Source organism: Canis lupus, chromosome 22 (assembly GCF_048164855.1).
Source record: "Canis lupus baileyi chromosome 22, mCanLup2.hap1, whole genome shotgun sequence".
Lineage (NCBI taxonomy): Eukaryota > Metazoa > Chordata > Mammalia > Carnivora > Canidae > Canis > Canis lupus.
In genome coordinates, this window is record NC_132859.1 from 43,940,181 (window position 1) to 43,968,092 (window position 27,912).

The 27,912-nt window shown below is 40.9% G+C and overlaps 1 protein-coding gene and 1 pseudogene across 1 annotated transcript in view; one reads left to right on the top strand and one right to left on the bottom strand.

Moving 5' to 3' along the window:
- Window positions 1–974: 974 nt before the first annotated feature.
- Window positions 975–2,554, bottom strand: LOC140614391 (SERPINE1 mRNA-binding protein 1-like; annotated as a pseudogene).
- A 9,887-nt stretch (window positions 2,555–12,441) lies between these two features.
- Window positions 12,442–27,912, top strand: part of SCN11A (sodium voltage-gated channel alpha subunit 11) — a 91,719-nt gene continuing 76,248 nt past the window's right edge. The window contains exons 1-4 of the mRNA XM_072793305.1: window positions 12,442–12,569; window positions 19,879–20,189; window positions 23,328–23,446; window positions 24,717–24,818. Of these exons, the coding sequence (XP_072649406.1) occupies window positions 19,917–20,189; window positions 23,328–23,446; window positions 24,717–24,818 (494 nt within the window). The 5' untranslated portion in view covers window positions 12,442–12,569; window positions 19,879–19,916. The remainder of the gene's footprint in view (window positions 12,570–19,878; window positions 20,190–23,327; window positions 23,447–24,716; window positions 24,819–27,912) is intronic.

Below are 27,912 nucleotides of genomic sequence, written 5' to 3' on the forward strand. Positions count from 1 at the left end.
TTATTTATTAATTTATTCATGAGAGACACAGAGGAAGAGGCAGAGACATAAACAGAGGGAGAAGCAGGCTTCTCGCAGGGAGCCTGATGTGGGACTGGATCCCCGGACCTGGGATCATACCCTGAGCTGAAGGCAGAAGCTCAACTGCTGAGCCATGTAGGCGTCTCCAGAAATGAAAATATTAAAACTAAGTTAAGATACATAAAGTAGTATTAGTGTTCCACACAAGATAAAATTGGACAAATCAAAGTTTACATGACTCAACAGACCATGTGTGAAAATGCAAAGAAAGTATTAAAGCTGTTATTATGTCCAATGTTTAAAACCAGCTTGTAGGGGTGCCGGGGTGACTCAGTCAGTCATGCCTCTGGCTTTGAATCAGGTGATGATCCAGGTGTCCCAGGACAGAGCCAAGTCTGGATTCCTGCTTGTGGGACAGCCTGCTACTCCTTCTCCTTCTGCCCTTCCCCCCCACTCATGCTCTCTTTCTCGCTCTCTTTCTCTCTCATTCACTCTCTCTGTTTCAAATAAGTAAATAAATAATCTTTTTAAAAAAGAGACCAGATTGTAATTGGGAGAACATTTAAATCCTTAATTAAAAAAACAAATGAAATGAAAGCTTTAAACTGGTACACACTGTTCACACATATATTTCAAGTTTGGAAATGCATATTTGCAAGCAGCAATACAAAAGTATTTGTGAAGAATCTATAATCTCTGAAAATTATGAAAACATCCCTGCTACCAATATGTTTCTAAATACAAAGCTGACTACCATATTCTCACTTCTGTGTAACAAAAGAAGTTCAATTTCAAAACAGATATAACTCAGTCTTTAGATGTGAATGGTATGAACGATAGTCTTTTTTTTTTTTTTTTTTTTTTCAATTCTTAAGCTGTTTGGGATCCTTAAGCATGCAAAACCAGAGAGGTGAGAGTCTATAAAGGAATCAGGGTTGTTTTGTGGCAACCAGTTAAGGCAGAGCTGGGAATGCCTCAGGGTCATCTACATCAGGAGCAGAAGCACTTGACTTGTCAGTTCTGCTGCCATGGTTTGGGATTTGGACGTCCATCATGCCCAAGGCCACATCATCCTCCCCTGCCACCAAGTTCTGGATGGACTGATCTGATAAAACTGATCTCCAGCTAAGACATTGTATCAATTGATGGCTTTTGGAAATGATGATCCATAATTATATATTCCGCATGAGCCTTTTCACTCTCTGACTTAGGAAGGACAGATCCCCTCTTCTACTGCCCATGAGCATCTTCATTTAGTTTTCAGATTTAAAATCTACTTTTGCCCGTTTTTTTTTTAATTTTTATTTATTTATGATAGTCACACAGAAAGAGAGAGAGAGAGGCAGAGACACAGGCAGAGGGAGAAGCAGGCTCCATGCCAGGAGCCCGACATGGGATTCGATCCCGGGTCTCCAGGATCGCACCCTGGGCCAAAGGCAGGCGCCAAACCGCTGCGCCACCCAGGGATCCCTGCCCGGTTTTTATTTTGAATAGCTTTTCACACATCCAAAGTCATTTTTGGGGGGACCGTCTTCTTTTACTTCAACTTTGTTCTCATTTTCAGTGTGTGCAACTGGATGTTCTTCACCTTCTGGTGTTTCCTCAGTCACATTTGATTGATCCAAATTACTGCAATTATAACAGTTTTTCCAATGTATTTTGGGGACTCTGTTAATTCATCTTGAAAGTTTCCCAGTTTTGAGATCCACGGCCTCCACATTTGTCCTTATGCTTCAGGCCACTGTAATGTCACTTCCACAATACCTATCAAATTGACATTTGCTCCCAGAATCAAGCCCATATCCTCTGTCCATTCCATGCCCCGGCCTCCTCAACTTCTTCCAAGACCACCACAGCCTCTGATAGGCCAGTCCAATAATCTGCCTATCAACTGAAAAATCTCCTCCTTCATCCTTTTCTTCTTTTTAAATTTTAATTAATTTATTTATTCATGAGAGACACAGAAAGAGAGGCAGAGACACAGACAGAAGGAGAAGCAGGCTCCATGAAAGGAGCCCATTGTGGGATTTGATCCCAGATCCTGGGATCATGCCCTGAGCCAAAGGCAGATGCTCAACCGCTGAGCCACCCAGGTGTCCCCATCCTTTTCTTTAAGTGGCTTTTCAAATTGTAGTTTACAAGATGGTCACCTTTCTGGTCTCCTGTCAATTATTCTCCCTTCACGCTGCAACTGTTGACCAAGTCTTCTTCTAACACGTCTTATTCCTTCTTTCTTAAGTGCCACGGTTGGCTGTGTCTCCTCCTTCTCAACCATACTAACGTTGTGGGGGCAGTGGGTTCTTGCGGTCTTTCTGGGACTCTTCAGGCAGCTGTTTGCCTGCTGTGTTGGGGTTGGTCTGAGCTGTGGCCTGAGATGCCCTCTTGGCCCCAGGGCCAAGCTGCCCCTGCTGGCTTCTTTTGTCTTGTTCTTTGCTGCCTTCAAAACCTCAGAGGGGTCCAATTCATCATCAAATAACTGGTTGAATTAGTTGGTGACCACACAGCAAAAGCCTTCCTGTAAGTGCTCAGGCATGATGATGGCTCAGCGGTACGTTCCTTCATGGATTGTAGCAGGCTACCCTGAGCCAAGAGTACCTGCTCATTGAGCTTTTCCCACAAGATGGCAGGGCTCCATATTACCATGTTTTTACTCAGCACACTTTCATGTGTCTCAGATTTTCCACCTGGGAAAATTTTTTTCAGCTTGAGGTATATTTTTAATGAGGATCTTTTGTTGATAAACTTTTCTTAGTTTTTGTCCAAAATTGTCTATATTTCTCTGTTGTCCTTGAAAGATAGTTTTATCAACATGGAATTTTAGGTTTGCCTTTTTTCCCTCTCTCATTCCACTGGACATTTTATTCTGCTCCTTTCTGGATTATTTTATTGCTGGTGAGGTGTCAGCCATCAATTAAATTACTATCCATTGGTACATGATTTGTCTTTTCTCCATGCAAGGTTTTAGAATCTAGTCACTTTTGATGTTCTGATTTTTTTTTATTAAAATTTTTTCCCCTTCTTTGGATTTATTGTGATTCTTGGACTTGAAGATTGATCTTTCCTAACAACTCTGGGAATTTCTCCATTCTTTGAATGTTCTTTTCTTCATTCTATTATCTCCTTTTGAAACTTGAGTTTGAACTTATATTAGGTTCAATCTACCTTCCATGTCTTTTAACCCTTCTTACTAATTTTGCATCCTGTGCTGCACTTTGGTCTAATTTACTTATATTTAGCTTTCAGTTTTAAATTTTTCTCTTCATATATGTCTAATCTGCTGTTTTATTTATGTATTGCATTTCTAATTGCAGTTCCTATATTTTACTTTCTAGATATTTTTTGATTTATTTAAAAATTTGCAAGGGTCATTATTTATAGTCTCTTGTCCTTTCATATTTTTAAGCTTTTTTATTAATTCCTAAATTTTCTGTCAGATAACTCTGGAAACTAAAATCTTTGTGTTATCCATTGCTTTGATTACTTCTCATTCATGGTGACTTATTTCCTTGTGTGCTTTGTGATTTTCATTGTGAAATGTTAAGTTTTATTAAAACATTATTGTGAGGATTGCTTGAGGTCCTTGATCACAGTGGGATTTCACCAGAAAGGATTTGTGTTTGCTTCTGCTAGTCTCCTTCTAGAGGCAGATTTTATTTCTTGTTCACTTTGCATTATGGGTGTAAGCCCTTTGATGCTCCCACCTTACACAATGAACTGCTCTTGCATATCCCATTTTAGATGACCCCTAGGCTTTTGGCATGTCCCACACCCTATGCAACAATCTATTGGAAATGTGAGGTCTCCAAGGCTTGGCAGAGATCCTTTAGGTAAAAGCTGGTTCCAATACTTTTCCATCCAAAGGTTTCTTCTTTGTCTTTATCTGTAGAGTCCTCAGAGCTTTTTAAATGTTTTAATTTTTCATCTTTTATTTATTTTTATTTATTTATTTAATTTTATTTTTTGAGAAAGAGAGTGGGGTAGGGGCAGAGAGAGAGAGAGAGAATCTTAAGCAGACTCCATGCTCAGTGTGGAGCCCAACATGGGGCCGGATCTCACAACCCTGAAATCATTACTTGAGCTGACCTCAAGACTTGGCTGCTTAACTGACCAAGGCACTTAATGCCTTTAAGTTTTCACCTTTTAGGGATCCCTGGGTGGTGCAGCGGTTTAGCGCCTGCCTTTGGCCCAGGGCGCGATCCTGGAGACCCGGGATGGAATCCCACATCGGGCTCCCGGTGCATGGAGCCTGCTTCTCCCGCTGCCTGTGTCTCTGCCTCTCTCTCTCTCTCTGTGACTATCATAAATAAATTAAAAAAAAAAAAAGTTTTCACCTTTTACTGTGTTATCCAGTATACTAGTTCTTTCAAATGCAAGAATTTTTGAAGGTATTCAGCTCCCCATAATGACAGAAATGTTGTTCCAGAGCCCTCCTTAAGCTCATATTTTCTAATAGAGAAACCATTATTCCATATTTTATTCTTTGTTAGCATTTTAATTCTGAGATGTGCGTGTGTGTAGTGTATATATATATATATTTTTGTTGTTGTTGTTGTTATTGTTGTTGTTTTATTTTCCTGTACTGACTCCTGACTCTGAGAAGAGCCTGCAAGCCTCTAATTAACAGTCTTGTGAAAAAGCTTTTTCTCTTGAGATAACATTTATTTACACAAAAACTTAATGAAAGGAGTATAGCAATTAAAAACTTTTTCTTGTGATAAAACTGAAGGTTGAGAAGAGTCTTTAAACATAAGATTAAATATAAATTTAAATTCATGTTTAGGAAAACATGGCCATGTCTTCAAACTTATACTTGTGTTGTATCTTATAATTCTCTTTTTCTATTTCTGTAACCATAATGTCTCTTGATAGTATTTGTTAAACTATCTCGTAGACATGTAAGACTTCAACATTTGAATGTTGTCTTCCATATCATGTAACTATAACTCTCCAAGCCTAATTAATTGTCATATAAACATTATTTGTGAAATTCTAATCTTTAACAGTTCTGTATGTTTCTGTTTTTTATTTTGCTGATGTTGTTATCAGGCTCACTTTGCCTGCTTATTCTCCCTTTGCCACAGGATTATTAATAAAATCCCAGACTTTAACAGATTCTTTGTTCTAAATTAAGTGGTAGAAAGATTTTTTTCCTATGGAGCCCACAATGAGTTCAATGTCTGTTCTCTCAACTGAGTAAAGGCAGAAGCTATGTCCTACTCATTTCTGGATTTCCTTAACCCTTTTCTCCACTAAGTGCTTTATAATTTAGTAGGAACTTAGGAGATATATATATATATATATATATATATATATGAAACATAAGAAAAAACTGTCAAAATCCAAGTTTTTGAATAGAGATTAAACCTGTAATTGAGGCTACCTGGCTTTCTTTGGGGTGAGAGAGACATCTGACTGGGGCCCTGAGAGGGCAAGTTTGGTGTTCAGAGCTTGGGGGATCATAAGGTGACATCCTGCCACTCAGATCATCCCTCTGATTCACTCTCCATTAGGACACTTCGCTGCAAAAAGCTAAAGCCTGCAGGGGACCAGAGTGTGGGTAATGGGATCGGGCGACTGCAGGGGGCTAGGGAGTGAGATTGGCCCCACGTTTGTCATCCCTGCATGATGGCTCTGTGGTCCTGGAGAAGCTACAAGCCGGAGACTGCTGCCATCTCCCAACCAGTACAGCCAGCCTCAGCATTTTGTTCTCTCCAATTAACTGTGCATAACAACAAGGAGTGAAACCAAGTGATTTAAGCAATAATTTATCATATTCAGTTCACCATTAACAGCCATCTAGTGTTTCCTTTGCCCTTTTAAATGAGTCTTTGTTCTGGTGCTCAGCTCTTCTGTGTATTCCATAAGCTTTTAGTGAGCCTTTCCCTCCCTCTCTCTCCCTCTCTCCCGCCCTCCTCCTGTTTTCCTCGAGCTCTGAAGCGCAAGTGTCTTTCTGGAAGCAGCTGAGCCATCTCTCATCTAGCTTCCTTCATTTCATTTAATAGGGGACTTGAATGTTAATTTATGAACATGAACTCCAGGCTGGGTGCTGATTGATGCAAGGAAAGAGGACACAAATTTTGCCCTGGAGCAGCCTTAAACCTAACTGGGTTGATGAGGCTCATCCAACATGAAATGGTCTGAGGAGGAAGTGGAGTACAATCAATGTCACCAAAGTAAAACCTCGCTATGAGAAAAGCTCCCTAGAGAAGAGAGCTTCAGCTAAGTTCTGAATGTTGGCATGGATTCAGGGAGCAGGTAGGGGAGAGGGCAGTCCATGCAGGGGCCCAGCAGGAGCACCGGTATGGATTTGGGCATGAGCCTCTAAATGACACAAGAGTAGGTAAGTAAGGTCAGGGAGGTGAGCCTCAGCCAGGCCAGTGCCACTCAGGGTGGCCATTTGTCTGCCTGCTTGCTGGTTTGTCTCCCCTTGGGATCACCTGGTCTGTGAGCCTTCCTTTCTTAGCCCCATGGTGTTTGGGGTGTGTGAAGCCCAACCTTACAGAAGAAATCAAGTAGTGGTCCCAATGAAACCTTAGGTTTTCTGCATCTTACTTACTTTCACATCTCTGTTCTTCTGGGTTCTCTCCCTCTTTCTCTGTGTATATGTATGAGTGAGTGTGAATGCATACCTGGGATTTCAGGGATCCTCATCAGACAATTGTGTTCTGGATTTGGGCCTGGGGTGATAATAATAGAATTAGGGCAACAGGGACTATGGCTTTGAATTACTGAGGCTATGAGACCCTCAGTCCCCCACAGGGACCCTCGTAGCAGCTCTGTCCTCATGTTGAGGTGTGTTGGGCTCCCTGATGCTGGAACATATGCCAAAGTATGTAGAGGTAGGAGAGCTTGGGCCTTCAGAGGGGCAAAGAGAGACCCATACAGGCTCTTTCTCTTGAGCAAGGTCCCAGGGCTCTAGGAGTACATTGAAGGTCAGGGTGCACCTACTGCCCATTGACCTGACCCCTTCTGAGAAAGAAATTCATCCTCAGTCTTGTGGGGGAGTGGTCTTACTGACCTTAAGGGGCAAAGATGCTGACAGGTTGGACTGGTCAGGACATAGATAATTCTAGAAAGTGGAGAGGAACAGAAGGGGAGAAACTACAGAAGGACCCCAGTGGTTTGACTTTCTAGTCATCTGGGAATCTATATATACATACTCACTTCATGGTGTCTTTGAAGACTAACCTGTCTCAAATAAGGCCTCAAAAATTAATTAAGATTTCTTTTATCCATTTTAATTTCTAAAATTAAATGTAAAATTGACAACAAACAAAATAAGACAGTATTACCTCTAATTCCAAATTACGGCAATCCCATCAGGTGGAGACATATTCTTTACTAAAATTTCTTTTGCAGAGAACATATTATTTATTTGAAAGAAAAACTCAGATAAATTGCTTGAGATGGCAGATGAGACCCAAGGGCATGCATATAAAAAAATAGGGAGCATCTTTCAAACTGTTATGCTCAAGGCATGGAAAGAAATTTGCCTCATTCTTGAGAGGAAAGATGGTAGGAAACTGAAGGGAATAAAAAGAATTGAAAGCCCAATGGGGCTGGGGAAGGCCAAGAAAGATTCCCCCAGGGCCAGAAGCAAGGCACAGCAGTAGGGGTCCAGGAGACAGAAGAGGGACAGACAGCTAACATCTGTGCTACAGATAAAAGGATACATTCTTTAGATGGCCACTGATGGCCACAGGCTCCAGTACTCCCAGAGGTTTTGGTCGGGCCACCTGGAGATAGCCAGGGGAGCTAATATGCTCAGGATTTTAAAGAGAACTGAGTATCATCAAGTTGAGGTTTTGGTGTGAAGCACTTAACCTGAGGCCAGGAGGGTCTTCCAACTCCTCCTGCGACACCCAGTCATTCTGTTTCTGAACTTGAACCTCAGAAGACCTTGTTTCTCTTCTGTGCACATTGTGAATTCATTTCCAGATGGCTTTAAATTTGCTCCAGAAATACCAACATCCATTTTCTGCCCAGTCAGGAAAAAGCACAGAAAAAGCTGAAATGACAAAACAAACTAGGGCATCATGAGGCAAACCTGCCTGAATTCTTCAAGGGACACTCATCTGCAGCCCTGAGACCTCCTTCAGCCTCTAAGGGTTTAAGGGCTGCTGGAGAGGAGAGTTGAGGAGGGGGAGCAGCCAGGAGGGGTGGTGGGGAGGGAGGTCAGTCAAGGCAGCTTCATAGGTCAGGTGTATTTCTCCCTGACCCTACAGCTCAACTCCCCTCCGCTATGTGTTCTCTGAGGAGTGGCTGCAGAGGTCTGATGTCTTGCAGGCCACCAGCTCCTCTTGTTTATAGGTGTAGGACTGCTGTCTCTTTAAGAATTTTCCTTGCCTTTTTCCATTCCCTGCCTCCTCAATAAGGGCAAACCGAGAAGGATGAAGCCAGGGTAAATTGAGAAAATATTTGAAACCTATTAAGTGTGGGTACAAGTTTATTGTGATTCTTAAGTTAATTATATCCTTTTTGACTTCCAGCCAGTCCCTTCACTGGGCTTCCATATAGACTTGGCCACCTATCCCAGCCTCAGGCTGGCGGCATGCCTGTCTGCCTGCCTTGTTCTCTCCCTCCCTCCCTGCCTTCCTCCACCTATTTCTCTCTCCCTCCTACACAAATAAGCAATCCACTGTAGCTACTACTTGCTGCTGCCTAAATGTGGTAGGGGCTGTGGTAGGTACAAAGAATTTGCATTGTGTGTATATTTGCATCTGTGAGGGTGGGGTGGTAAGGACACTGTTGCTAGTGGGCAATCACATATGTGAACACTGACTCTTACCACACTCACTTACATTTATTTTAGCTTGCACTTTACAGTTCACAAAGTGGTATCTCCTGATCATTTAAGTCTTATGAATGCTGTGGATAGTAGCTGTTATCAGTGCCATTTCTGGATGAAGAAACCAAGATTTAGAGAAATTTTAAAAAGAGATCACATGGCTTTTAGGTGGCACAACACGGTAGGATTCAAGGCCAGGTCTTTTGGTTCCCAAAGAATCATAAAATTTTATCTTTGTACAACATTTAAGACTTTACAAAGAGAAGTTCATACACGTTGCCTCATTTAATACTTAAAACATTGTGATGTTGGTGCTGTTCCCATTTGGGCGTTCTCTTGGAGCTGCTCCTCCTGGATTCATCCTCAGGTTGGCAGTGGGAGCTGCCCTACCTCCATCTTCCTGATCTCTGTTGATTGGTTCAGAGTCAGGTCCTGGGGCCAAATGAGATCATTCAGGTGCTTCCCAGGGATTTCGTATCCCAGAAAGAAAGGGCTCTGCATTTAAACACAGTGGTTAAGAATGGTCATTTTCTGTCAGGTCAACTTGGACCACAGAAAGCTAGTATAGAATAGAAAAAGGGAGCATAGAGGCTGGGGAATAGCAACAGAAACAGGAGACAAAGAGAGGCAGAGTTTCTTGAGTTTCCTGCAGGAATCATTCTTCAGTTTTTGGTTCTATTCTGTGAGGGTCCACAGCATTTCTTCCCTTGGATTCTATGTGACACCTGTGATCCTTGCCAATAAAGTCTCTTTTCTGCTTATACTATATACTAGGATTTTGTTACTTGCAACTAAAAGACTCCTCAATATTACATGTCAGAAGAACACATCATATCAGCATACATATCAGAAAGTGGAAGCACAGTGTACTAAATGCTAAATTCAGGTGCCAGGAATGAACTCTGGAAGTTAGAGGATGCAGCAGTCTTTACTCTTGTGTTGCAGGAGATCTTGGGAACTGGACATTGAAACCTTTGCTCAGTCTCTACATGTATGTGAAAGCTGTTGGCTGACTCTGTGGCATTGGAGAGGGCAAAATATACAGGAACCAGCTTTTAGGAGGTTTCTGAGTAGAGCAGCTGCTTTTGGTTCCACTGCTATGTTTCCTTAGACCACCTCTGATTTCAGCTAAATCAATCAGAGCCAGTTGGCTCCCCTTGGTTGGTTTGCTCTCTCCAAGTTTTCCCACAAATGTTCCATTCACTCTGGCTGCCGTACCTGCTGTGGTATATGTCACACCCTCAGCATTATCCATGAACATTGTTTATTTGCATGGATGTCTTATTGTCAGTGAGATACCAGTGGTGGTGCCTATCAGGGAAACAGAAGAGTTAGTGGTTATACACTATCAGCAGCTTAAGACTGTGCCAGTGCCATACCTGTGATTCAATACAAGTTCAAGTTCAAACTCCTTAGTGGTGTTCGAGTGGTATGCAAGGCCATGCAAATTCTCCTCTTCTTTTGTCCCCTTTCCTTGTCACTACTCCATCCTCATGGAACCACTTGAGATTCTCTACACATGTCCTGTCCTGGGCCTGTGTGTCCTTGCTCAGGCTTTTCCTGGAAAGCCCATCCCTACTTGCTCTGCATATTGAGTTCTCATTCATCATCTCAGCCTCACCTCAAATCCTATCTCCTCTTGGAAGCCTTCCCAAAATGAGTTGCTCCTTACTCCCTTCTGTGAAGACCCCTGTTTGCATCTTGCTTGCAGCTCCTTGATGCCCTCTTTCTTGCTATTGTTCTTTGTACATCTTTCTTTCTCATGCAGCAGACTTCATGCTCCTTAAGGACTTAGGTCTTATTTTGGTATTTCCAGATGTTCTGCAATAGTGGAGGTTCAATGTCATGTTTGCTAGATAAACAGATAGACATGTGGCTGCTGCTAAAGCTGATGATCCTGACTTGGGCACTGATGTTGATGCTGGTCAGTTTATCAGATGACAAGACAGACTGGCAGGGTCTTGCTGCTTGCTAGCACCCAAGAGTTAGGTGACAACGTGTAATGGCTCCAGGAATGCAAATGTAGGGGCATCCTGACCCTTTGCTGATGTTAGCATCCTCTTATTATGAGGGCTCAACAAAGAGACTCTGTTCCAGCTTTCAAATGCAAATTTCCTTCCCCAAGTTCTCCACTGGAGAGATGAGTCTGGGAAAAGTCCTGAATGCAAACCCCATACTGCTTGGGTGGCCGGTGATGGTGTATAACTCTTTGAAAGTCCTTATGTTTGGAATCATTTGTATTTACCTTGAAGATGAAGCTAGGATGCTCTCTGAAACTTCATAGTGGGAAGTCAGAAAATGACTTAATGGCTTAGGAAAATAATATTTGCAAAGAGTTTATATTTAAAAAGGCTAGGACCTTTTAAGATAATGGATTTGGAGGCTTCCTTTACCTCTTCGGATACACACGTTTTTATCCATATAAAAAAAATACTTATTTATTAATTCTAGGTACTTCTCCTATTCTTTGGTCTTCTCTTATTCCGAGAATCATACTGAAATCAGACAGGGATTTAGAATTTCTGATCACTGCTTAAAAAAAGTCGGGGCCTATACATTGTGCCAAGCCTGGTACTAATCCTATGTCTGTGATTTCATTTTCTCTGCGTGGGATCTAGGTGTTGAGTCAGTTGGGGGAAAAAAAGCAACCAGGCTTTTTCCTTCTTGAAAATGAAGATACTTATATCCAGTGTTTGCAGAGTGTTTTTATAGCTATTACCACATTTGCTTCTTAAGACTGAGGAAGTTTGAAAGAATTATCCCATTTTATGCAAAGAAAATTAAGGCTCAGAGAAATTGAGTGCTTCATCCAATATCATGCAGCTTTAGTGGTAGAGCTGGGATTTATGCCCAGTTCTTTTGACTAGTGTTCAGTGCCACTTCTGGCAGGACCAAAATCTGCTTGTAATTCTAATCCAATACTCCTTTAAACACCTACTTCCTATCTCCTGCCTCCATGTAAACACCCATCTTGCATTGTTTATCCCTGTTGGCTGTCAGCCTCTGGAAGGTGACAACAACTGAAAATAGCTTATCGTGTGACACTTCCCAAAGAGATCTAAGTTGTCTCCAAGAATTAACAAAACAAAAGCTAACTTGATGGAATTTGGGGTTTGATGACAAATCCATTGTGGAATTGCTTTGGTGGCCAAGGGATTTTCTTGGTGTCCCTTATGACAGCCACATAGGCAAGCATGTATTTTCATAGGTCTGAACCCCCAGTGTTGATGGCACAAGAGAAAAGAAAGGAGGAGCAGCTGACTGGGTACCTTATGAACAATTTCACATTGTGGGCCTTGGGGTTTTGGGGGGTGAAACCCTAGAGTGCCTAGGTTAGTTGGCCTACAGGCTAAGCTGCTAAACTGCTTACAGAAGCCCAGCATGGCTTTTCAGATAGACTCTTCGCTGTTCTCTCACCCACTTGGATGAGCCAAAGAAAAAAACAACCTGTTTCTTTATTAATGATGCTTTCTGCAGAGTTAGATTAAGCACTGATTAAAGGCAGATGCTTCCAAAGTATAAATGTAAGTACCATCTCAGTCACTTCTCCAGTTACAGGGTTTCCTACACGATTCTTTAAAATCACTTTGGCCGTGTTCCCATTTGCCTTCCTCACGCTCTCCACCCAGCTTCCGAGCCGCCCCTCCCAGAAGGCCTCCAACAGCCAGGAGCAGGAGCTCTGACTCTGAGGGACTTGTTCTGTGGAGAGCTTTGAGAGGTGCCACTGGGGTTGCTGTTTGGAGCCACCTTACCAAGGCAGGTAAGTCCTCTGGGCTGGTGGCAGCCCTATTCTTCTGTGCTTTCAAGGCTAGACCTGTCGTTATGGAACTTGCTCTGTTTTTTTTTTTTTTTTTTTTTTTTACCATCAGGATGTAGTATAGGCCTTTTGTAGTCATGTCCTGCTCAAATCGGAGTCAAGGACCAGGTACAAGATACATGGCTCCAATGATGGGGTCCATGGGAGTGGTTCTCCTTTCAAGTGCTCTGTGAAGACCTGGGGCCATGGGAACAGGAGATGGCTGCCTGGCTTGCTAGGTACTCACAACACTGGACTTTGTTTGAATGGCGTTTTCTAGAAAAGATATGCTCAAATCCTATATTCTGAAACTATGGTGCAAATCCTCCAAATAGTTTCTGAGTTCCCTATGGCCAATTAACTTAATCAGAAATTAATGTACACTTAAATTTTTTTTCTGAAGAGCTGACAAGCTAATCAATCTGGGATTGATTTTGGATTGGGATCTATTGTGTTAAAGTCTGTTCATGTTCATTTGTTTTCTAATTTTCTTATGAGGTATTATTTTTTTGTAACCCGTATTAACGGACATGGCTTCTGTGTCAACAAAGCTAAGATATTGCTGTTTAGACCACCGAAATGGACAAAGGGGCATCTTATAGGGCACATTACCACTGGGCTTCTGTGTTGGGTGGATGGGAGGGTATCATGGTGGGGGAGGTGGAATGATTGACAGGTGAATGAGGAGGTGGCAGTGAGGCTGATGTCCTGGGAAACACGTCACACAGTGAGGGTATCAGAGGCCCCACCCAGTCCAGCTGGAATCGGTGTGGCTCACCTCCTGACTCTCTTCTCTCACCTTCTTGAGATGTCTTAGCTTGGAGTATGAAGAACTAGGCAGGTAGGTGGATTGCATGGTGGTGATTACTTGGGATTGAGATTGTCTAGCACTTCCTTATGTGATTATAGACAAGTATCTCAATTTCTCTAAATCCTCATGTTTTCTTCTGTAGAATGTAGATTTCCTGGGAAGTTAGGAGAGATTATGAGAGATAATCTATTTAAAACATTTGGCCCTGTGCTTAACCCCTAGTTTATAGCTCTTATTAGCGTCAGTGTGGTGTTTCAAGTTTTGTGGACCAGATCCACATTGAAATGTTTTGAGTGTGTTGTTGCAAACCTCTGGCGACTTGCCCAGTGACTTCCCCTACTGGTTAAGGTAAAGCGTGAGGATCAGATTGTCTGGTTTGGCTTCTTACTGACAGAGAAAACTAGAGAGAAACACTGTTCTAAGAAGGTATAAGTTTAAAACCTCTGCCTCCTAAGAGAAAGCCACAAATAATTCAGCTTCATTGCAGATGAATATTTCCTTTCAGAAATCCCCAAGGATAATATTTATCTCATGAGATTGTTCTTAGAATTAAATGAGATAATGTAATGTTAACACACTTAAGTTTTTGCCTGGAACAAGGTAGATGCCATTAAATGATAGTTATCATTGTAAAAATGTTTGTAATATCACATTAATTGGAAAGTTCATAATGTAAAGTTGTGTATGCATGACAATGCCAGCTATGTACATATATGGACCCAAAGATTGCTGAAAAGAAATATATCAAAATGTTAATACTTGCATGTGCTGGGTGGCTTTGATTTGTGGGTGATCATTTCCTTTTCTTGTTTTCTCAATTTTATTTAATGGATGATTCTATCAGCCAGGGCTCTGGCAGGAAACAGATGGTACATTCAAACTGGGCATTTTGAGGATATTTTATTAAAGGAACACTTTTTAAATGCAAGCAGAGTTCAGTAACAGGATACAGTGAGGGTACAGTTTTCAGGTGTGGTGAGAATGTGGGTGTAATGGCACCCACATCTGAAAGGGTCAGGGGAGGAGGGTGTTGTAAAACCAGAGAGAGCCCTATGGATGGGTCACCTGGCAGCAGCTGTGGGGCATGGCTGCCACTGGGGAGAGAGGTGGAGAGGAAGACCCTGACTTCACTCTTCACCATCCTCTGGATCTCTTGCTGGGGCCTCCCATTGGCCAAACCCAACCAGAAGCCAGAGTTCAGGGGATCCCACTGAGGGGTCCACGTGATTCTTCATTACCACATTGTTTTCTGGGCTCCTAAAGTTCCCTCTAGTGCAGTCACACTCACTGTATGGTTTTGTCCTTCATCCTTGACTCACCTAATTCCCCATGCCATTGTAAGAGCCTCGAGGGCTGGGATAGAGTTTTAAATCATTTTGTATTTCCAGCACCCAGTGCATGAATGAGTGAGCAATTGGAGCTCTATCAGGGCTGAAGATTGGAAGTAAAGCCTGGAGCTACCTAATCTTCACTGCAAGTGAATTCTTGAGGAATTTAGAGTCTCTGCTTAGGGAGGTGACGCCTCAGCCCTCTTTCCAGGATGAGTGCTTGTCTTCTGGCTATTCAGGGGGAGTGAGCCTGTGAGCCTGCTGGGGGCCAGTCCTCAGAGGAACAGAAGCGGAGCTTCTGATGGGTAACTCCCACCTCCCTTGCAATCTAGTGCCTCACCTCAGGGAGGTCTCTCACCTCAGAGCCTCTGCATGGGCCTTCCTGTCACTGCGGTTTCCCATGTGAAATCATGATCCATATCGTGCAGGCCTCTTGGTTCGGACTGCAAATTGAGATTATGCTTCCTTTCTTTATGACTCAGATTTAGAACCTGTCACTGTAACCGATATTTTGACTCTCTAGGTTAAATCCGAGGATATTTGGAGCCCTGGAAGGATTTTTATGGTCCTTTTGCAAATCTGCAAAAGTAACACTTATATGCACATAATTCAAATAACTGAGAAGGAAGAAATGCTGTGTGGGGTCTCACATGAAAAATAAAATGTCCCCACCTCTGCCTGTATCCTCATTTCCACTTTTAACCCTTTTAGTTTTTTAGTGTGCTGGCCATTGTCTAGTTAACTCTCATTGATTCTCTTAAGCTTCTATTTCTTGATTTGTCAAGGTTAAGTAGCAGTTATCGAATTGTCCCTGTGCAAGATGAGGAATTTAGTGCGACAGTAAGCCTTCTGCTGTCCTCGTGATTCCTCCGCTTTCTGCTACTTAGTATATTTTTTTCTTTTTTTTTTTTTAATTTTTATTTATTTATGATAGTCACAGAGAGAGAGAGGGAGAGAGGCAAAGACACAGGCACCGGGAGCCCGACATGGGATTTGATCCCGGGTCTCCAGGATCGCGCCCTGGGCCAAAGGCAGGCGCCAAACCGCTGCGCCACCCAGGGATCCCCTACTTAGTATATTTTTCATTTGGTGTTGCGCTTGGTTACTTGCATAATTTTAAGGGTTAGACTTAGAGTCGATTGCTTGATCTGTCGGCCTTTGATAGAATATCTTGATTCTCCAGGTGTTTAAGATGAGGAAATTGGTGGCTCAGAGCCTCCCTTCATCTTTGCTTTCCAACTCTAGCCTGCAAAAACATCTTATAACATTTATATCTTTTGAATTCTATTCTGTAATTGTAATAAATCCTGCTTTATCTATAGGATGATTGTTAAAATTAAAAACTGGTATATAACTTTTATGATGCAATGATTTTGTAGCTTCTAGTCTCTAAAACCAAGTACTACATTTGGACCCATAGAGAAGGGGATGAACTCTGACTGCATGAAGAAGAATGTCCTAAATGTCAAGGTCAAGTGAACTTTTTTTTTTTTTAAAGATTTTATTTATTTGAGAGAGAGAGTGTGAACATGAACATGAGAAAGCACGGAGAGGGGCAGAGGGAGAGGAAGAAGCAGACTCCCTGCTGAGCAGGGAGCCAGACTGGATCCTAGGACCCTGGGACCATAACCTGAGCCAAAGGCAGATGCATTAACTACTGAGTCACCCAGGCACCTCCGGACTTTCTTTTTTTTTTCTTTTTCTTTTTCTTTCTTTATTTTTTTTTTCGGACTTTCTTTTTTATTTCTATCAACTGCTCAAGCCATTTAGTTGGCATCATATGTAAAACTTGACTTCCAAAGAGCTATTGTTTCAATGCCTTTCTTTTTTACCTATTAAGAAATCAGTTGTTTAATCATGTTATTTGTTACAGAGAATTTACTTCAATCTCGAAAGTTTTTTTTTTATAATAAATTTATTTTTTATTGGTGTTCAATTTACCAACATACAGAATAACACCCAGTGCTCATCCCGTCAAGTGCCCCCCTCAGTGCCCGTCACCCATTCACCCCCACTCCCTGCCCTCTTCCCCTTCCACCACCCCTAGTTCATTTCCCAGAGTTAGGAGTCTTCATGTTCTGTCTCCCTTTCTGATATTTCCTACCCATTTCTTCTCCCTTCGAAAGGTTTTTCTTAGGGCTGTCTGACTTCTAATTCTAGTTGGATCAATTGTTTTTAAGCTGATTGTAGTGCAGTTACCCTGGAATTTTTTTTTATTGGACTCTTGGATTAGGTACACTTATGTTTTGGATTTTTTTGGATTCCATTTTTTGCATTCTCTTTTCATTGTTTGGAAGCATATATTCAAATACTTTTTTTTTGTAAAGAGTCATTCAGAGTCTGAAAAATTGGCCATCACACTTGATTATTAGTGAAGCTTGGGAAAGCATTGCACTTTAGCCAGTTTAATTCTTCAACCAATTTTCCATATAATGTGATCTATTTTCTGTACAGGAAAATTTTCAGAATTAAGTATTTAGAGTATAAATTTCATAATGAAGATTTGAATCATTTCAAATTTTACCAATTATACCATATTGATTTTTATTAATTTAATTAATTTTGCATGCACAGCCTGTATTCCTACAGTTCAATCTTGAGTCTGCTTTTATTAAAAATATTTGATTCTTTTGTCAATTTTTTCAGTTATTAAGAAAATTTTACTGCATGTGATTTTATTTTGTCAGATTTATTTGGGTTGATAATTAAGTCCTCTTATTCCTGGGTCAATTTTTGTAGTTTTCAGTGTTAACTCTAACATGTGGTTCTTATTTCAGCATCTATAACAAATTTTATTGTGCACAGTTTCTGCGCACATTATTTTGTGTTACTTATTTCCATCAAGTCTCTTTTTTCTAGAGACTGAGCAAAATATCCCCAGGGTCAGAACAATAGGGGCAGAGTGTCCAGTTTCTTCCTTAAGAGTCTCCTTATTATGATAGCAGTCCTGCACTGGATTCCTTGTTGTACCTTAGCATAAGGTCTAGTTTTTGCCATCCAGGGTCTTTCTAGGCTCATCTATTTTCTAGGATCAACTAATATCCATATGCTGTTAACTGCAGAGAACTTCATCCCTGTCTCACATGTCTTTCATGAGTTCTAGAACCAAATATAGTAGAGTATAATTATATTCCCACTTAATTTATACCAATTCAATCATATATATTTATGAGAGAGAGGGAAGTGGAATGGAGGGGAAGAGAAGTGGATGGGTGAGTGGGAAGAGAGAGAGAGTAATTTAAGTAGTGTGGCCAACTCCATCATCCAGGTACATCCATAAAGAGCTTGACCCTGAATGCATGGAACAGAATGCAGTGAATCTAGGTTCCCTATGTCATTTCAGTTGACATATGATTCACATTATGGGCATCACATTACCCTTAGTGTGTTTAAAGACACATATGTTGCCTTGATCATGGCCCCTAAACGCAATGCTCTCTGAGTGAGCAGCACCATGTTGACCCAGCTGCCCACACCAGGAACCTCAGCTCCTTCTTGTCCCTCAAATCTCTCCCTCCCCATAAATCACTTGTCAAGTTTATTTCTTAAGTGACTATCAGATCCACTACTCCATTAGGTAATCCTCAGTGGTTGTGATTGTTGCAACAATCTCTGTAGGTCCAACTCCTCACTTCCATCAGCCCCTCATCCTAAGTCCTATCCATTCTCATCAATAAGAGGGATATATATATTTTTAAAACCTGATAGTGTTACTCCTCTGTAACAACAACAACAACAACTCACTCTTTAGCAATTCCCCATTACCCTTAGGATGAAATCCATGATATTTACTAAGGATTATAGGGCCCCACATGCTCACTCAATGCTGACTGGAGCCTTATCTGGCCTTTCCATCCCACAAAATTTCCATCCCTGGCAGATGGAAACCATGTTCTTTTTCACCGATGGGTTCCCGTACTTGCTGTTTGTTTCTTCTACACATTCTAATTCCTCCTTTTTTTTTTTTAATCTATGTCTTACAACCCCTTCAGGTCTCTTAACTGAGACATTAAAGCATTGGCATATCATCCTTGATTCCCAAAGACCAGTTAGACACCCATCCCATGCACAGACATAGCACCATCTACTTATCCCTATATTAGCATCTGTCTTACTCTTGTTGTAATATACTATCTTTTATTTGTCTTCTCCACTACTACCTCAGGGCAGCATAACTTGTAGGACCAGGAGGAGGGACCAGTGTTTCTTCTCTGTTAGTGCCTAGCACTGTTCCAAACAGACACCGAGCAGACACTGGTTGCTGAATGAATAAACCAATGCTATGTTGGATTACCCATTGTAATTCTCTGGAGTGCCTTGGAAATCTATATTAGATTGGCATTCAGGTAAATAAGAAAGGAAGAAGATGCTTGGCATTGACATGGGGAGTAAGGGCATTTAACCTGAGCATTACTGCATTTTCTCAGAACCTACTTTTAGACTTGAGGCTATAGAAAAAAGTCCTTATAGAAAGGGCTGTCAGGGATAGGGGCCAGTACAGCTATTATCCTGCAGCAGAGTGACCCTGTTAGCTTTGGCAAAACCTTTCTGCTTTCTTGGGGTCTCACTTCTACCAGAAGTGAGGGATCTCAGAAGTAAAAGAGTTGGCATAGCATCATGGGTGTTAGTGTAAGAGTTTGTGCCTAAGTTTATGGCCTTTTTGTTTCCATTCCATCACCTTTTAAGATATTTGCTGACCAAACAGTGAGAATATGCATGCACTTATGGTTTTGATTTTGCAACCCATAGTTATGTCCCACTCAATACCCTATTCTTTCTGCTTCTGTTCACACTGCAGCCATTTGCCCACCATCTGCAAGCTCCATTTCAGTAGTTAGGTGGGTTCAGTCTTACTGTCTTGGTCAATGCTTGGGTCTCAGTTTTAGAGACTGGGCTTTTTCTGCCCATTGTTCTGAACTTACCACTTACGCCCAGGTCGTCCAGAAATGATGGCCTGCTTTGGTCTTCCCAATGCCCCAAATCCTACTGTATCCTGCTCCACAGGTCCATTGGAACTGCTCCACAGCCAATGAGCTCCCAAGCCAGCTCACTTCACTTAATTCTTATAGCCTCTCATGACATTATCCTTGGAGAGTGGGATTCCAGGGCAGGCTGTGTGATTTTTGCCTTCCAGGGCTCTCTGAGGATCTGCTCTTTATCTCTGTCTTGAGGATGACAATGGATGACAGATGCTACCCAGTGATCTTTCCAGATGAACGGAATTTCCGTCCCTTCACTTCTGATACTCTGGCTACAATTGAGAAGAGGATTGCCATCCAAAAGGAGAAAAAGAGGTGCAAAGACAAGACAACAGCAGAACCCCAGCCTCGGCCTCAGCTTGACCTAAAGGTCTCCAGGAAGTTGCCCAAGCTCTATGGTGATATTCCCCATGAGCTGATAGCAAGGCCCCTGGAAGACTTGGACCCATTCTACAGAAATCATAAGGTAGTTGAAGGGGGGCCTGGGGTGTTCTAGCCATGCAGTTACAATGACTATTACAAGAATTTCCAAACACGGATCTCTACAAACCCCAGATAGATGTCTGTTCTTCTCCTTTGCTATCACCAGTTGTCATTGCCTTCATAGTACTAAAAACCTCTTTCAGTCCTCATTTTTTCTCTGTAATGTATGTCTTGGCAAAAAAGAGGAGGACTAGAAGCAGCAGGAAGATTAAAAAGGAAACAGAGAAAACAAATGGTGTCAGGAAAAAGGACTGGACTAATAGTCAGAAAAATTGGGTGTAGGCCATTTAAGTGACTGGCTTTTTGACTTTGGATAAGTCACTTCACCAATCCTCATTTTTCTGATCTGTAAAATGCCTGCTTCCTATAACATGGACGTGATATGGAAGCACTTTATAAGAGTTTTATAAGAGTTTTCCTTGGAAAACCTCTCAACTAACTATAGGTTTGTTGGGCTATTAAATGAGATTTTTGGATGCCTGAGCCATACGCCAACATGATACATAATAGAAATTCAATAAATGAAGCTAAGAATATGGTAATCAACTGGGCATATGGAGATTTTATGTAAATCCCATGCCAATATGTGATAGGCTTGGTGTTAAACCTGAATGTAGTTCTTACAGGGAAATTCTAGTAAAAGTTCCTTAAAAGGGCTCCTCTGATGGCTATTTGAAAGACTGGGGCAGTGAGGACAGTCCTCCCCTTTCAAGAGAAGCTCAGAAGACCTTGCCATCATCATCTCACTGTGTGATACCCCAGAGAATAGAAAACCAACCTCACCTGTCTGAGTTCAGAGAAGAAGGAAGTTTGGGGAGAAGTCCTAGAAATATGAGATACTGAGACCATTTTCTGCTGGCAACTATATGAAATTGATCTCTCAATGTTGCCTGGTATGTCCTTGCACCTGGGACAGACCTAGAATTACCAGACCAAATGGGACCTGTGTATATAGAGGAAAGAGAGATGTGAGGGGGAAATTCAAGAAAGGGGATGAGAGATGAAGGAACAAAAACACTCCAATATTTCTTCTTCTCCTTATGCCCCAGAATCCCAGGGCCTTCTTGGAGGCAGAGTTGTTAAGTGTGAGTTAACTGTTGGAGGTCTTCTGCCTCAAGGCTGGAGCAGACAGCAGCTTGTTGTGGTGCAGATAGTCCTGGGAAGATAGGTTCTGTTCTAGAATCATCTCTTCTCATCTTGGGCTCTCCTTTTATGTCAGAAGATATGATTTTAGAGTTCTGCACACCGATGACTTCCATGTGCCTGGTACTCGCAGTAGTCATGTGAGGTATATGTGGTAGTTAGCTCTCCACCTTGCAGATAAGGAATCCAAAGACTAGATGGGGAGGTGGATTATGCCAGGCCAAACAACTAATAAGGGATGGAGTTGGGACTCATGCCCAAGGGCTCTTTCTGTCATCTAAGGCCACTTCCTATCTTCAGAAATTTCCATTTTGAAGAGCTACAAAAAACAGAGTAGAGATATCTCAGCAGACAAAAGGAGTTGGTGCCTCTCATTTTAATAATTAAAACCCTGGTGAGTATAGTTAAATACACCATTAGTTGAAATATTTAAAGCAGTCAGAGATAGCATTAATAAAACATCAAGGGGTACAGAGGCAGAGCCATATCATGCCACCTATTAATCTAGGGTGACCCACCTCAAGGAGAGGTTTGCTCTCTGCTCTAAAATTGTCTTTATATCCAAAGGAAGTGCCTGGAATCCCTAAAATGGGTCTCTGGCTCCTGAGCTCATAGCTTTCAAAGAACTCTGTGGCCCATTTCCCTTTGTTATAGAGGCAACAGAAAATATCTTACTCCATTTTTTCCTACAGCCAGATGGCCAGCAGACAAGTTAGTTCCAGCAACTCAACAAAGGATGGTTGATGGCTGGCAGTGGCTGAAGTTCTCGTACCCCAGCCAAGGCAGCATTCATCCTGCTGTATTGGGCCTGGATGACAAGGCCTGTCTTTTCTGTATAAGAACATACTGGATTACATGTCAAGTAGTACTTTTGCAAATCTTAAAGGAGCAGAGACATGGGGAAACAGGAATGACCCTCATTCTGTGAAGGCTTTTTGTAATTAATAGCCTTAGGGACATGTAAAGGGATAGCCAGATTACAGTTGAATGGAAGGAAGGAGATCTGGGAGTTGATGTTAAAAGCCTGTGGGTGATGGATTGTTGTCCAGGGGCTGTTTCATTCCCAAAGCCCAGGGAGACATACTAGGAAGAAATGAGCACAGGTATGGTATTCTTCAACGGAGCCCAGTGGGCATTTTGGATGGGGCAGTGTAACATTTAGCAGGTCTGTCCTATGTTTGGCATCACTAAACCTATCTAATCAGTAGGGCCTTGTGACAGGCAATCAAAATTGTGACAATCAAAAATACTCACATGCATTTCCAGATGTCTTTTTTAGGGCCTCTCCTACCAGTTGGGAACCACAGGCATACTTGCCTGTATGTCTGTGAGGAGAATGGGAGATCAAGTCTGGGAAACTTGATGACTTTTATGTTGATGATCCTCAAGGTTAGAACTTATTGTTAGACTATCTCATGTAGAATTGAGATAGATACAACGTGAACAACAATGTGAACTCTCTAAGTCCCTGACTATGCTATGATTTGTTAGGAAGTTTTCATTTGTAATCAAAATAATTTAAAATAATTTGCTGAATGTCAATGTTCAATACTACTTCCATCTCTTCAAGTTCCCTTCTAGTCTACGTCAGAAATACATACCATGGAGTATATTATGAAGGATTTTGTTTGCCCCAGTTACTAGTCTCTATTCTTGCTTATCTGCTGGGCCTGGATGTTCCATTTCTGGACCTCCAAAGTATCCCACTGGGTGAACAGTCCACAGCCCAGTACCTATCTTGGGACTCTGAGTAAGACCCAGGCCACATGGTAGATCTGATGATGTCCAGAGTCAAAGTGTAGGCTGGCTAAAAAGTACCTTGGGCTTCAGAATGACAGCACTTGATTATAAACTGTCATTATCATAAAAAACTAAGCCACACCTCAATCTGTGGTTCTTCTGAATTTTCTCTAAATGAACTCATAAATATTGTTTTGTCACTGAATGTAATTCTTGTTGTGTTTGTTTGTTTTTGCAGACATTTATGGTGTTGAATAAAAAGAGAACAATCTACCGCTTCAGTGCCAAGCGTGCCTTGTTCATTCTTGGGCCTTTCAATCCAATCCGAAGTTTAGCCATCAAAATCTCAGTCCATTCATATCTTTTCATTGCATCTTTTCCTAAGTCCATGTCATGTGGAAAGTGCAAAAGCCCTAGATTGTTCACATACTTGTTGAGTGGAAGTAGCTCATTCTTGGAACAAATACTTGTTGAATGGCAGGAGCTGCATGGCAGGAGCTATGGTAGTGCTGTGTGTGAATAAGACTTGGCCCTGCTCTAGGATCCCGTGGCCTTAGAAGGAGATTGGCCCAAAAGGCAGGTGATTTGTTTAGTGAAGTGGGCAGTTTGGGAATGGTAGTTGTGCTTTGGAGACATCCAGGATGACTTCTTGGAGAAAGGAACACTTAAGTTGAGACCCAAACAAAGGCTGCAGACTGTTAATCTGTGCTCTGTATTTAGCTGCTAAATGTGTTGTGTTGGACCTATACAGTGTTTAAAACTTTATGGAAACACTGTATAATGTTAAAAGTCTAGATTTCCAGCATCTTTTGAAGGTGGAACCTCTATCAAGACTAGATTTGCATTCCTACCTGGCAAACGTCAATGTAGTGAGGACACCGCCTCTTTTAGAGGGGCCATGCAAGCTCTGCTTCAACACATCTCAACTTCCCTTTGTCCCAGCATATGCCCATTTCACCCATTCAAATGACTCCTCAAACTCTTAAGACTTTGAATTTGCAACCTCAGTCTTAAAGAATAAAGACAAGGAGCATTCCTGATGTGTCCAGTAGGTAGTGGAGACACTGGGCATTTTTAGACTGGGGAAGGTGAGGAAGACATAGACTGCTAGACATATTGAAGTACTGGAGGCATGGGAGGAATAACTATTCAGTTCGGATTCCTTAGGAGAGCCTGAGATGGGGATTCTTATTTAAATGATTTGGTTGAAGAATGCTCTCTGAAGAAGGAAAGAGGGAAGCAGGATGGAGCAGAAAGAAGAGGCTAGTAAGGGCAGTGTCTCAGCTAATCCTATGTCAGCTCGAGCCCACTGGGAACTCTGGAGCACTAATTATGTCACAGAGCTACCCCTACTCCCAACCCAGAACCAAGGGGGCAACTTTTTCTAAGTCTCAGGCAGTCAGACATGAGGAAGAGGGTTGTAGCCCTCCATGTGAGGAGGCTGCTATTCAGCTGAGGACTGTTCTTCAGGGGAGGGCACAGCTATGATTTGTTCTTTGCCAACACTCACAGTTAGCAGACAGGTGCACCTACAGAAAAGGAGACCTGGAGGTATGCCCACAGCCTTCACTATGACTGATGACATGTGCCGCCCTGTAGCGTACCAGCCTTAACGGACAGCGATCACATTGTTCAGCATGTTCATCATCTGCACCGTCATCATCAACTGCGTGTTCATGGCCACCGCTCATGGGAAGGACAAAAATAATACAGATACCGACAATGCTGAGTAAGTGTTTGTCCTGCACTCATCTATCCCAAGGTTTTAACAACTACTCCTAAAAGACTTATGATTACATCAGAGTTCAAGTATGTAGAGAAAGACAGACTCATCCATAGTCCCAATTCCCCAACACAATTGCTGGCAGAGTCCATTTTAGTTGTGTATACATAGTCTTTACAACTGTTTTTAAAGACCTTTTAAAATAATAAAGAGCACACATACACATTTTATGTCTAGCTTTTAGATGGTTTTCTTTGGGTTTACATAGGCTTCTTAGGAATCTACTTTTAGCTTATATAATATTTTATTAGGTAAGTAAACCATAATTTACTTAACCATTCTAGTATTTTACTGCTATAAATATTGCAACAAGCAACATCTTTGCATAGGTATTTTTTAAAAATTACTATTTTCTTAGGATAGAATCTTAGAAATGGATTTACTGGATTAAAAGGTACATTTTAATACTTGAAAAATATATGGTGACAAAATATTTTCCAAAAAGTTTGGAAAAGTTATTAATTTATAGAGTTAAAAATATTTACATTTCCTTAATTTCTGGATGAGTTGGGCTTTTTTGTTTTAGTTTGTGAATTGTGTGTTTCCATCTTTGCCCATGTATCATTTTTGCTTTTATCCTGGTGAATTTGAGTGAGTTCTTTGTATAATAATTTTTTTTAATTTACTTATTCATGAGAGAGGCAGAGACATAGGGAGGGAGAAGCAGGCCCCATGCAGGGAGCCTGATGTGGGACTCTATCCCAGAACTCTGGGATCACACCCTGAGCCGAAGGCAGATGCTCAACCGCTGAGCCACCCAGGCGTCCCTTCTTTGTATAATGAAAATATTAACTTTTTGTAATTTTTAGTTGGCTATTCAGACATACAATTTTATTTTTCAACTTAGAAAGTTCCATATTTTGATAAGCATTCTCTTATATGTTGTCCTAGAGTTTCTAGCTTAACATATTTACTGCCTTAGTCCTTTAGAAATATATTGAATAATTAATTGGCAGAATAATAAGAGATCTCTTATTTTGATCACATATTTAACTATGTGTTAGAAACCACCAAAGTCAACATTTCAGTACATTCCAGACACCCTAAAAGTTTCCCAATGCCTCTTGGCATTAGAGTGGGCAAGTCCCACTCTCAAATATTGATTTGCTTTCTGTCACTCTAGGCTAGTCTTGCCTTTTCTAGGATTTCATATAATGGACTCATATGGTAGGTATGATACCATACTTTTATGTCTGGCTTTTTCCTCTTAGCATGTTTTGAGATACATCCATGCTCTTGTTTTTCCCTTTTTTGTTGTTGAGTTGTATTCCTTTGTATGAGTATACCACAATTTGTTTTCCCATCACCTGTTTCTAATTTTTGATATTATGAATAAAGTTGTTATGAAAATTTCTGTATAAAAGTCTTTTTTGTGGATATATGTTTGCTTTCCCTTGGATAAATACCTAGGAGTGGAATTGCTGTGTCATTGGCTAAGCATATGAGTAACTTTGTAATTTATAGAGTTAAAAATATTTACATTTCCTTAATTTCTGGATGAGTTGGGCTTTTTTGTTTTAGTTTGTGAATTGTGTGTTTCCATCTTTGCCCATGTATCATTTTTGCTTTTATCCTGGTGAATTTGAGTGAGTTTTGTAAGAAATTGCCAAACTTTTCCAAAGTGACTGCACTTTATTACATTCCTGCCAGCAATATGTAAAGGTTTCAAAGTCTTTATTAATTTCATCCTTCAATTTACTTTGAGTTTAATTTGCTCTTCTATTTCTAGGTTCTTAAGGTAGAAACTTAAATAGTTGTTTTAGATTTTTCTTCTTTTCTTGTGCAATTGTATAAAGCTATAAATTTCCACCATGCATTGCGAAAGCTTCATACCACAGATGTTGATAGGTTGTGTTTTTGCTCCCTGTTGGTTAAACATATTCCTTACTTCTTGTGATTTCTTGTTTGTCCCATGTGTTATTTAGAAGTGTGTTTTTTAGTTTCCAGATATTTTATATTTTTTTAGTTGTCTTATTGTTAATGATTTCTAATTTAATTCAGTTGTAGAGAATATACTCTGTAAGATCTCAATCTTTTAAAATTAGGAGAAATTTATTTTATGGTTCTACCATGGGGAATGTTTCACATGCACTTGAAAGAACACAGGTTCTGCAGTTGTTTGGTATGATATTCTGTAAATGGTCAGTTAAGTTAAGGTGGTTGATAGTGTCATTTAGATATCTTGTCCTTTTAGTATTTCTTTTTTTTTTTTTAAAGGGTAAGTATTAAAGAGCATTTATATTCTGCACAAATTAAATCCTTGATACAGAACAAAAATGGCAATTTCATATTATTTAACCCATTCAATAATTGGCCAAAAGATACAAAAATATTCAACATTGGTAAATGTCTAACAATATAAAAAATGCTATGTTAAATGTAAGGTTTGCTAATGTAAATAAAATATATAATTGCATATCTTTTTTTAAAATAAATTTATTTTTTATTGGTGTTCAATTTACCAACATACAGAATAACACCCAGGGCTCATCCCGTCAAGTGCCCCCCCCGTGCCCGTCACCCATTCACCCCCCACCCCCCACCCGCCTCCCCTTCCACCACCCCTAGTTCGTTTCCCAGAGTTAGGAGTCTTTATGTTCTGTCTCCCTTTCTGATATTTCCCACACATTTCTTCTCCCTTCCCTTATATTCCTTTTCACTATTATTTATATTCCCCAAATGAATGAGAACATATGTTTGTCCTTCTCCGATTGACTTACTTCACTCAGCATTTCTATTAGTACTTCTGTGAATTACTGAGGAGAGGCTTGAAGTCTCCATCTATGACTGTGAATTTGTCTATTATCCCTTTATTTTTGGCAAGTTTTGATTCATGTATTTTTGTAGCACTATTATTAGGCATGTACATATTTATGGTTATTATATCTTCCTAATGTGTGCATTCTTTTATCATTATGAAATGTCTTTCTTTATCTCTAGTGGCATGCCTTTTAGTAATTGTTTTGTCTGAGATTACTATAGCTACTCCAACTTTCTTATGCTTATTGTTTACACAGCATATCTTTTTCCATCCTTTACT